Raw genomic sequence first — 11,821 nt, 5'->3', positions numbered from 1 at the left:
TAGACAGCTTTTAGACTGGCTGATTATAATAAATATATGTTCCTATTATCAGTATCTCAGGGGATGCAGTCAATTTACCGACAATCAAAATCCTGATGGTCAAAATAACGACAGCAATTGCCTGACGGTCAAAATCCCGACATGTAAAATACCGACATGTAAAATGTGGACAGGTCAAAATGCTGACATGAGTTTTTTATTGAAACCGACTTGTTCATACTTTACCATCCCAGTGGACCTGGAGGAGGAATTTAATAGTGTGCCGAGCGCAGCGAGCATTGCGAGGGGACGCAGTACACTTATATGGTGTCCATGTCGACCTATGTCAACATACACACAAAAAACAATTGAAAAACTCATGTCGGCATTTTGACCTGTCGACATTTTACATGTCAGTATTTTAAATGTCTGTATTTTGACCGTCTGTCAATTGCTGCCGGGATTTCGACCGTCTGGATTTTGATTGTAGGTATTTCATACCAATCCCGTATCTCAGATGGAAACTGTCTAGTAAGATGTTTGGGGTGTTGTGTTCATAAGTGGGTGAAAGGGGAAACCTGTCTAGTATAAGATAAATAATCTTATGTGAACGACTACTGCACCCAGCATCACAGACCCTGAATGTAATATCTGGTAAGACAATGTTAACGTATCCTTGCAGGGTATAAAGCCTAGAGACTTACACACAGCAGGTTAGTTCCGATTGAAGCTGGTTCTGTCTGCAGCGGACCTAGACTTCTAGAAATACCCTCCAGATTTTAACTTTCGATAAAGTTATTAGACGGGACCCTGGAGAATTGACTGAACTACATTATTTAAACTACTTAATCGATGACCATCATCTGGGACAGATCTTAACACATCTGAGATAAGAGGTGAGTATTCCATTTTGTTCTTGCTATTATTGTAACTGAGTAACTTACTTGCATGTTTTCATTGTTGTAACTTCGATAAATAAATGCTTATCCTTTATGAAATGACCTGTGTCAGTCTCCATATTTAACACATTGTATCCCAGAACCTGGTCGCTCGAATTTAATATTTTTCAACCAACAAGAGCCGGTAGGCTATTCAATTACCAGTCACAGGAAATTCAAGTGAATAAGGACTTTGTTTGTACGTTAATACCATTATGCCAGATGTGGGACCGTTACTAGAATGTTTTCGGTAGTCTGTTTTCATATTCTTGTTTATCGGATTGTTACTGTGTATACATTATAGAAATATCATCCCAAGAATCTTCTTTCACGCCCCCCCCCCCCCCAAGACATGCCCTTCCTGGCAAAGCTACCCACGTGCTTGTTTAAATGCACACACTTGCACAAATCTAGCCGAATAGCATCACAAACTTGCATTTGCACCCTGTCCTCATATTTGCAGATTTTTTTATTTAATCAAGTGTATTTTAATGATTTTTTTTAAAGTGGATACAACAAAGTGATCTCACCTTTCCCAAATAACACAATAAAAATAAAAAAAAAACAGAAAGGCGAAACATGAGTCTAGATGAAAGAGTAATAACAGCACATACGGCAATGGTATCATGTGACACAGTTATCGCCAGAGTCAAAAGCATCCGCAAAAATAGCCAGGCTGGGCCAAATAGTGAGCAGCATGGGAAGAGTAAAGAACCCTTTACAGATTTGTAAATGATTTCTAATAAGTAACAAATTACAGAAATAATTATAAGCACAATTACACATTCAATAGTAATTATAGTGTACATTATCAATAGTACATTATAGTGTAATCTAATAATGTAAGTGTCCCAAGTTTCACATTATATATTCAGCCCATTGCCAGGATTATATATTACTAAGAACCCTATATATCGACATGTTCTGTTATTATTGCAGAAAGTGATGGAAATATCTAATAGAATAAGGAAACTGCAATAACTTCCAGACGTGAACCATGTTTTCCAGTTTATGTTGCTGTACATTCCATCTAGACCATGCTACCATACTGGGGAGACTCAAATAAGTGTGAGGTTCCATCAGAACCTCAAGCTAAGTGCGACTTCCTATTAGGACTATTTACAATTTACATTAATCAACAGCTATTACAATATATCGTATTGCTGCAACGCTTCACCAATATCAGCTCTTTGCTTTTCTCCTGTGAGTTTTCAGATGTGTAACAAGATTTATCTTTTGTGTAAAACATTTCCCACACTGAGAACACGGATACAGTTTCTCACCTGTGTGAATTCTCTGATGCCTAAGAAGACGTGATTTATATATGAAACATTTCCCACACTCAGAGCATGGATATGGTTTATCTCCGGTGTGAGTTCTCCGATGTTCGACATAAAGTGATTTACATTTAAAACGTTTCCCACACTCAACACATAAAAATGGTTTCTTACCTGTATGTGTTATCTGATGTTTAGTAAGACCCCCTTTATGCGTAAAACATTTCCCACACTGAGAGCATGGAAATGGTTTCACACCAGTGTGAATTCTCTGATGTAGATCAAGGCGAGATTTATATGCAAAACATTTTCCGCACTCAGAACACGGATACAATTTCTCACCTGTGTGAGTTCTCTGATGTGCAGCAAGATGTGATTTCTGTGTAAAACATTTCCCACACTCAGAGCATGGAAATGGCTTCTCACCTGTGTGAGTTCGCTGATGTTCAACAAGAGCTGATATATCTTGAAAACATTTCTCACACTCGGAGCATGGAAAAGGTTTCTCACCTGTGTGAGTTCTCTGGTGTTTAGCAAGACCTGATTTATAGGTGAAACTTTTCCCACACTCAGAACATGGATATGGTCTCTCCCCTGTGTGAATTCGCTGATGTAGAACAAGACGTGATTTATAAGAGAAACTTTTTCCACATTCAGAACAAGGGTATGATTTCTCCCCTGTGTGCACTCTCAGATGTGCAATAAGATGTGAGTTATGTTTAAAACATTTACCACACTCAGAACAAGTAAATGGCTTCTCATCTGTGTGAATAATTTCATGTAGAACAAGACGGGATTTAAATGCAAAACATTTCCCACACTCGGAACATGAATATGGTTTCTCACCTGTGTGAGTTCTCTGATGTAGAACAAGACGTGATTTATATGCAAAACTTTTCCCACACTCAGAACAATTATATGGTCTCTCACCTGTGTGCATTCTCTGATGTGCAATAAGATGTGATTTATGTTTAAAACATTTCCCGCACTCAGAGCATGGAAATGGTTTCTCATTTGTGTGAATGCTCTGATGTAAATCAAGACGGGACTTAAATGCAAAACATTTCCCACATTCAGGGCATGTAAATGGTTTCTCACCTGTGTGAATTCTTTGATGTAGAAAAAGACGTGACTTATATGTAAAACATTTCCCGCAATCAGAACAATTATATGGTTTCTCACCTGTGTGCATTCGCTGGTGTGCAATAAGATGTGATTTATGTTTAAAACATTTCCCACACTCAGAGCATGGAAATGGTTTCTCATCTGTGTGAATGATCTGATGCAAAAGAAGACGGGACTTAAATGCAAAACATTTACCACAATCAGAGCACGAATATGGTTTTGCACCTGTGTGAATTATCTGATGTTCAACAAGAGCTGATGTGTCTTGAAAACATTTTCCACACTGAGAACATGGAAATGGTTTCTCATCTGTGTGAATTCTCTGATGTCTAAGAAGACGTGATTTGAAGGAAAAATACTTCCCACACTCAGAGCATGGAAATGGCTTTTCACCAGTGTGAACTCTCTGATGAATATTAAGATGAGATTTAAGTGCAAACCGCTTCTCACATTGAGAACATGGAAATGGTTTCTCACCTGTGTGAATTCTCTGATGTAGAACAAGACGTGATTTATATGCAAAACATTTCCCACACTGAGTACATGGAAATGGTTTCTCACCTGTGTGAATTCTCTGATGCAGAAGAAGACGTGATTTATATGTAAAACATTTCCCACACTCATAGCATGTGTACGATCTTTCACCTGTGTGTATTCTCTGATGTGCAATAAGGTGTGATTTGTGTTTAAAACATTTCCCACACTCCGAACATGGAAATGGTTTCTTGTCTGAGTGAATGATCTGATGTAGAACAAGACGGGACTTAAATGCAAAACATTTCCCACATACTGAACATGGAAATGGTTTCTCAGTTGTGTGAATTCTCTGATGTAGAAGAAGACGTGACTTATACGTAAAACTCTTACCGCACTCAGTACACGTGTATGATTTCTCCCCTGTGTGCATTCTCTGGTGTGCAATGAGATGTGATTTGTGTTTAAAACATTTCCCACACTCCAAACATGGAAATGGTTTCCTGTCTGAGTGAATGATCTGATGTAGAACAAGACGGGACTTAAATGCAAAACATTTCCCACATACTAAACATGGAAATGGTTTCTCACCTGTGTGTGTTCTCTGATGTAGAACAAGACGTGATTTATATGTGAAACTTTTCCCACACTCAGAACAAGTATATGGTTTCTCATCTGTGTGACTTCTCTGATGTGCAATCAGATGTGATTTATGTTTAAAACATTTCCCACACTCAGAGCATGGAAATGGTTTCCTATCTGTGTGAATGATCTGATGTAGAACAAGGCGGGACTTAAATGCAAAACATTTCCCACACTCAGAACATGGATATGGTTTCACACCTGTGTGAGTTCTCTGATGTAGAACAAGACGGGATTTATATGCAAAACATTTTCCACACTCAGAACATGGAAATGGTTTCTCACCTGTGTGAATTCTATGATGTAGAACAAGGCGTGATTTATACGTAAAACATTTCCCACACTCAGAACAATTATATGGTCTCTCACCTGTGTGCATTCTCTGATGTGCAATGAGATGCGATTTATGTTTGAAACATTTCCCACATTTCGAACATGGAAATGGTTTCTCATCTGTGTGAATGATCTGATGTAGAACAAGACGTGATTTATATGCAAAGCATTTCCCACACTCAGAGCATGTAAATAGTTTCTCACCCCTGTGACTTCTCTGATGTGTAATAAGATGTGATTTAAATGCAAAACATCTCCCACACTCTGAACAAGGAAACATTGTATCACCTGCATGATCTGTACTATGTGTATCAGAGCTATCGACAGAAGGTTCCTCGCGATTAGTGGAATCAGATGATAGATCTGCATTGTATAGGACTGGATGTATATTTAGGGTATGGGGACTTTCTCCTGTAGAATCTTGTGTGATGTTATCTTCCATTTTAAAACATGGAGCCAAAAAGTCAAGATGTCCTTCCAAGTTATTCCAGCTTTTGTATCCATCTGCAATAAATTTATGGTAACAGGAACAAATTTTCATACGATTAGAAAGTCCAAAACCTTTAGTTCTTTGATTTCATTGAGCAATCAAGGAACAATTAGTTATAAATGTACAAAGAGCAAATACTGACTTTTACTGAACACTGCCTTAAAATATAACATACTGTAACCTCATTTCCAAGCAGACTGCATAGACCCAACCATGGGGACATGCAGATTGCATTGCCATATAGGGCAGCATCACACAAAATGTGAACTTTGCTGAGTAATATTTCCCAGGCATACACCCTGCCTGTAGACCATTTGGTGTGGCTTTGTGAAACGCGTGTAGCCCATTTGATGTGGCTTTGTGAAACGCATAGTGAATGTGATATTTTATGTTATATGCCAAAATATTATCAAGGATAGCACAAAGGCTAGAAACACTCACATATATTTCCTAAAGTTCTCTCAGCAGGGACGTGATTTACTAAGTTTGATGGGAGGGGTGCATGCCTTGCACATATAGTATACACAGAAGTACCAAAAGTCATGGGACAAGTGCCCAGTATTGTGTAGAACTCCCTCATGCAGCAACTCAACTTGGATTCAATTCCACAAGAGAACGTAAGACCTCTGGAGAGATGTTGACCCATGCCAACTGGATACCTTCCTACAACTCCGATACTTGAAGGTGAAGGATCTTGGGACGGGAATAGACCTCTTTACCACGTCTCATAAATGCCTGATTGGGTTCAGGTCAGGTGAATTTGGTAGGAACTCTACAGAATACGCCTCAAACTACTTCTCGACAATTTGGGACTGACAACACTGCTGGAATATTCCATTGTTGCTGGGATACATGAAGTCCATGAAGGGCTACAAATGGTCACCAAGCACTGCAATATAGCATTTACCAGTCAATAACATGTCCAGGTAGACCAGTGGACCTAACTATGCTACGTGAACACACCCCAAAACATTATGGAACCACCACCAGCATGCAGTGCGTTTTTGACAACTGGGGTCCATGGCCTCATGGGTCTGCACCATACCCAAACCCTACCGGCACAAAACAGCTGGAACCATGACTCATCGGACTATGGCACATGTTGCCATTCTTCCAGGGTCAAATTAGCGATGTCATAAGCCCAGGTAAGTCACTGTGTCCGGTGTTGCAGTATTAACAAAGGGACTCTTGGGGTAATTCAGACCTGATCGCACGCTAGCGTTTCTTGCAGCGCTGCGATCAATGTCAGAACTGCGCATGCGCATGCACAGCAATGTGCATGCGCATCGCACAGTTACAAAGCGGATAGTTGCAGTTAACAAAGAATCCATTTGCACAGCCGATTGCAAGGAGATTGACAGGAGGAAGGCGTTTGTGGTTGTCAACTGACCATTTTCTGGGAGTGGTTGGAAAAATGCAGACTTGTCCAGGCGCTTGCAGGGCAGGTGTCCGACATCAATTCTGGCCCCGGACAGGCTGAAGTGATCGCAGCGGCTGAGTAAGTCCTGGACAACTCAGAAACTGCACAAAACTTTTTTGTAGCACTCGGCTGCACATGCGATTGCACACTTGTAAAGCAAAAATACACTCCCCTGTGGGTGGCAACTATCTGATCGCAGCGCTGGAAAAAAAAACCCTAGCGAGCGATCAGGTCTGACTTAGGCCCTCTGTTAGGTCTTCTGCTCCTATATCCCAAAGAAGCGAAAGAGCACTGACTTGCTGGATATGCTACTGGTACCTCCTGTATTGAATGAGGTTGTGATTTGATCACTTGTCTACTACCACAAAGAATTCTGGCCAAAAGCCGCTGGTCACGATCATTAAGCACCTATGGTCAACTACTGGCTGTCCACAGTGGGTGGTAATGCTTCCATGAGGTCTTCCCGGTACACATCACCATAGATCAAGGAATGCTGCATGTTTACACAACTTCAGAAATGGAATGGCCCATCCGTCGGGCACACACTATCATGTCACCTTTTGAACTCCGACAACTCAAGTTGCCTTGCCATTACAACTGATGCAGATCTGGCCATTACCAAAGATGTCACAATACAGTGGGGCCACCTACCATAACATTTACATACATAGACAATATTTTGGTCCTTCTGTTCCTGATAAACCATCCTATATCCAATACACATTTCCAAGGCAACAGAACAGGAAATCCCACTGGCCAGTGGGAAAGTTAGACCACAATCATGAGTCATGTAACTAATGTAGGCTGAAGCTTTGTTGTAGACCAGCTCTGAGAGGAATAAAGAGCTGGAGGACAGAGTAGAGCAAATTAAAAGGAATGGCTACTGGACGGAGTACAGAACAGGAACATAGAGGTCAATTTACTAAGATGGGAGTTCTATTTAAGATGGGATGTTGCCCATAGCAACCAATCATATTCTACTTCTCATTTATCTAGCACCTTCTAGAAGATAATACCTGAAATCTGATTGGTTGTTACTGGCAACATCCCATCTTAAATAGAACTCGCATCTTAGTAAGTTTACCGCATAGAATGATAATGATCATTATATACAAGGAGATCGGCAGCAGGACACACTAGGGCAGTAGAAAGTTGAAATCTTAGGACAGAGGATACAAAGAGAGATTGTGTGTATTGGGTGTGTGTGATCTTATTTTAGTACTGCAGTATACAAACATTTAGGCATAATTCAAAAAGTAAGATAATAGTTAATGACACATAGTAGTGCACTGGAAGGATCATGGGAATTATCACATGGGGCTTCATCCCATTGATCAGGGGTTGAGTCACTATACTGATGTCCATTCTACCATTATAAGAGAACAACCAGACAGCATGCAAAGAGAAAGGGCTTATAACTTGAGTTTGTACTCAATGATATAAGAACAGCAGAAGTCTAATATGATCTGATGGCTCCTGATGTATGAGATTGTGAGGAGACTGGTCAGATCTCTGGGCTGGTAACACGCAGTGACATGATGTGAGGGGGAGAGCAGGAGTATAATAGGGGCTGATGGCTCCTGATGTACGAGATAAACCAGAGAGTGTGGGGAGGAGAATGGTCAGATCTCCGGGCCAGTAACACACAGTGACATGATGTGAGGGGGAGAGCAGGAGTATAATAGGGGCTGATGATGTATGAGGTATACTATAGAAAATGGGGAAGAGACTGGTCAGATCTCTGGGCTGGTAACACACAGTGACATGATGTGAGGGTAGAGCAGGAGTAAAATAGGGGCTGGTGGCTCCTGATGTATGAGATACACCAGAGAGTGCGGGGAGGAGACTGGTCAGATCTCTGGGGTGGTAACACACAGTGACATGATGTGAGGGGGAGAGCAGGAGTATAATAGGGGCTGATGTCTCCTGATGTATGAGATACACCAGAGAGTGTGGGGAGGAGACTGGTCAGATCTCTGGGCTGGTAACACGCAGTGACATGATGTGAGGGGGAGAGCAGGAGTTTAATAGGGGCAGATGGCTCCTGACTCACCCACTAGGCAGATACATTTCCCTCATTAGTTTGTACTGACAGACGAGGGTGCAAGATAAGAGATTGCTGTAGTGACTGAGAATATGTGATTCTATTCTGTAACAAGTGTTTATTACTCACCTGTGCTGATATCTGTAGGGATTTCCTTCTCATTAGACTGCTGATCACCACCCACATACGTCTCTTCTCCCTCTGTATCTTCTTCTTTAATATAAGTCAGATATTCACCCTACATAACCAACAAAACAATAAAATTACATTTAATAATTGATTTAACAAATTGTGATTAAGCAGTATAATATGAGAGTGTAAGACACACACAGCTGCTTTATAGATCACATAGTTAAATAACAATCTGCTCTTGATATTTGTCTAAACCCTAGATCCCACCTACCTGATTCTCCTCTGTACAATCCTGGGAATACAGAGGACGGTGACATCTCTCTGGGGTATCTCTGTTACTGGGTCCATCTGTAGGAGACACACAGTGACTGAGTACAGTGTATATATGTGATTGTCAGATGATTTGTGTACAAAACCCTAATCAGTCCAGGGCGTGATAGAGAAAGATGGATGTTCCAAATATGATGTCATTAAACCACAGCAATAAGCAGGCTAAATCAAATAATTCCCGTTTGATTTTAAAAACGTTCCAAGAGATACAGAATAATGTATTTCTAGATCAGCCACGTCTCCAGCAGTGTGGAATGGTGAAGGGAAGGAATCTGTTATGCCGCGTATGAAAACAGAACCATCTTTTGTAGACAGCCTCTTCCACCAACGTGTATTAATAAGAACATCTCACACCATTGTTTAGGAGCAAAAGCCTCCACCCAAGAGGCAACATCCCACTTTTTAATGTTGACTGTGGAGATCTGAAAATATTTCCTTCATCTGATCCCATAGAAACTAACCCTGGAGATGGGAAACATTTTCTAGTTTAGGAGTGAGCAAAAAAAAATACTTCATTTGAACATGTAACCAAACATTAAAGGGGAAACAAAATATATGGATTCATTTGGAAAAATAAAACAAAATAAAATAATCCTTTAATTTTAATTATATTAGAAATCCAAGGCAATTGTGGGTAGATGCCACCAAAGAAGCGGATGTGAGCAGAGGACACAAGCATCAACGTGATAAGGCTGTGGAATTTCCTACTTCTCTTGGTGTCCTGCAAGAAAGCCCAGCCTACCATCAAAGCTCTAAAAAAAGGTGAAGAATACAGCGCCATGAAAAACATAGTGTCCTCTCCTACAGCACAACCAGGCATATAATCTTCTCTTCTGTTGCAATGAAAATAAAAACTCCATATAACACGATCCAAGTTGACGTATCTCCTACGCTTAAGCAATCTCAATTTCTGAAGTCAATCTCAGTGGATGGCCATCTAGTTCTAAAGAAGGTTAAAGATGCTCAAAAGAGTCAACAAATCTTTACAGACCCAAAAATTTAGGAAGCCCTTACACTATAATCCTGGCCTTTCTTTGATGGTTGGCAAGTCACCAAAAAGGGGCTGAATAGTGTTGATGAAAATTATTTGTGAAAAGACCACTATTTTCAAAAATACCACGTGTTCTCTTAATCCCATGACCCCTCACAGTGATCTCCTAAACGGCAAAAATAACTATATTATACTTAGATCATTTTGTTTCCTTCAAGTACCCCATGGAAGTAATTATTGATGTCCGCCTTGGTGTAATCAGCTGAGTAGAGACAAGAAAAAGAAACAGCCCTAGAAGATGACGAAGAAATTTCTCAAGCTCTCCATAAAAGCACCACCAGATAACACTGGTGGCAATATACGTGCTGACATGGAGTGTTTCAAGGAAATCATTTTAAGTATAATTCTATAATTTCCTTACTATGATCCACGGCAGCCATAACTATTGTGACATATACAAATAAGGTGGGTTCAAGAAAAACCACCACTGGTAACCCAATTTAGACTCTAATGAATGACTGCTTAGAAGAATTTCCTTCCACAGTGAGCATCACCAGAAGAGGTCCCATCCAGCAGGTGTCAATAGATGGACAACTAGCAGCTATAATGAGTTTTTCCACTGAGGCCTGAACATTGCCTCCATAACTGTAGAATGTGCCCTTAGAATTGCTGGCAAATCCATGTAAGAGCAATGACATCTCTAATCTTGCAAGAGTAGATCTGGAAGGAGTAAACCATCACAAAAGCCTACTAGAAGTCCAAAAATTGGATGCCGGGCTGGGTCCGGCTAAGCTGGATGCCGGGCTGGGTCCGGCTAAGCTGGTCGCCGGGCTGGGTCCGGCTAAGCTGGTCGCCGGGCTGGGTCCGGCTAAGCTGGTCGCCGGGCTGGGTCCGGCTAAGCTGGTCGCCGGGCTGGGTCCGGCTAAGCTGGTCGCCGGGCTGGGTCCGGCTAAGCTGGTCGCCGGGCTGGGTCCGGCTAAGCTGGTCGCCGGGCTGGGTCCGGCTAAGCTGGTCGCTGGGCTGGGTCCAGCTAAGCAGTACACTTGAGGAGTATGAAATACTGCACAGAATAACAAGACTGGAACTGGAAGTTGATACACTGGCTGGGACTAGTAGTGCTGCAGTGATTAGCCAGGCTTGAACTGTAGGTATATTCACTGGCACAGGTAGCAGAAGATCGAACTTGCTTGTAGGAATGTAATGTGTTAACTGCATGCAAGAAACCATCGAATCCACAGGATGCTGTTGTGTACTTGTCCCAAGGAGTAGAATGCAGCTAGATATATAAACAGGCTGGTATAAGACACACTGCAGATCTGGGATGGAGCAGACTGGAGCACACTGGAGTTGATTAAGAAGCTGAAGCACCACAGGTGAGAAGCAATTTTAACTAGATATTCCCAGCAGAGAAGAAACCAGTTGGAACACTAGGAGAAAAACTGAAACACTCAGCAATGCTAAGACTTGGAAGCACAGATTAACTTGTTGGTTGAAGAGAAGAAATTCCAGGTAAAGTGACTAATTGATCTGGCAATGCATTGGTGAACTGGAAGGGTTTAAATAGGTTGTCCTGGATGCAGATAGGCTAAAGTCAGCATGTGGAAGAATGAAGGAACCGGGTAGGTGCAGGAGCGATCACATGATGA

General features: G+C 41.3%; 1 protein-coding gene across 8 annotated transcripts in view; it reads right to left on the bottom strand.

The window, feature by feature from the left end:
* Positions 1-1,368: 1,368 nt before the first annotated feature.
* LOC135056951 (zinc finger protein 850-like) overlaps positions 1,369-11,821 on the bottom strand; it is a 155,141-nt gene continuing 144,688 nt past the window's right edge. For all 8 annotated transcript variants that reach the window (XM_063962737.1, XM_063962735.1, XM_063962733.1 and 5 more), the window contains 3 exons: positions 9,126-9,202; positions 8,852-8,960; positions 1,369-5,272 (listed from right to left, as the gene is read on the bottom strand). In XM_063962737.1, coding sequence (XP_063818807.1) covers positions 2,100-5,272; positions 8,852-8,960; positions 9,126-9,202 — 3,359 coding nt within the window. In that variant the 3' untranslated portion in view covers positions 1,369-2,099. The remainder of the gene's footprint in view (positions 5,273-8,851; positions 8,961-9,125; positions 9,203-11,821) is intronic.

This window comes from Pseudophryne corroboree, chromosome 3 (assembly GCF_028390025.1).
Source record: "Pseudophryne corroboree isolate aPseCor3 chromosome 3, aPseCor3.hap2, whole genome shotgun sequence".
In the NCBI taxonomy this organism is placed as follows: Eukaryota; Metazoa; Chordata; class Amphibia; order Anura; family Myobatrachidae; genus Pseudophryne; species Pseudophryne corroboree.
The sequence above is the reverse complement of the archived record's forward strand: the minus strand, read 5'-3'. Positions and strand labels throughout refer to the sequence as shown.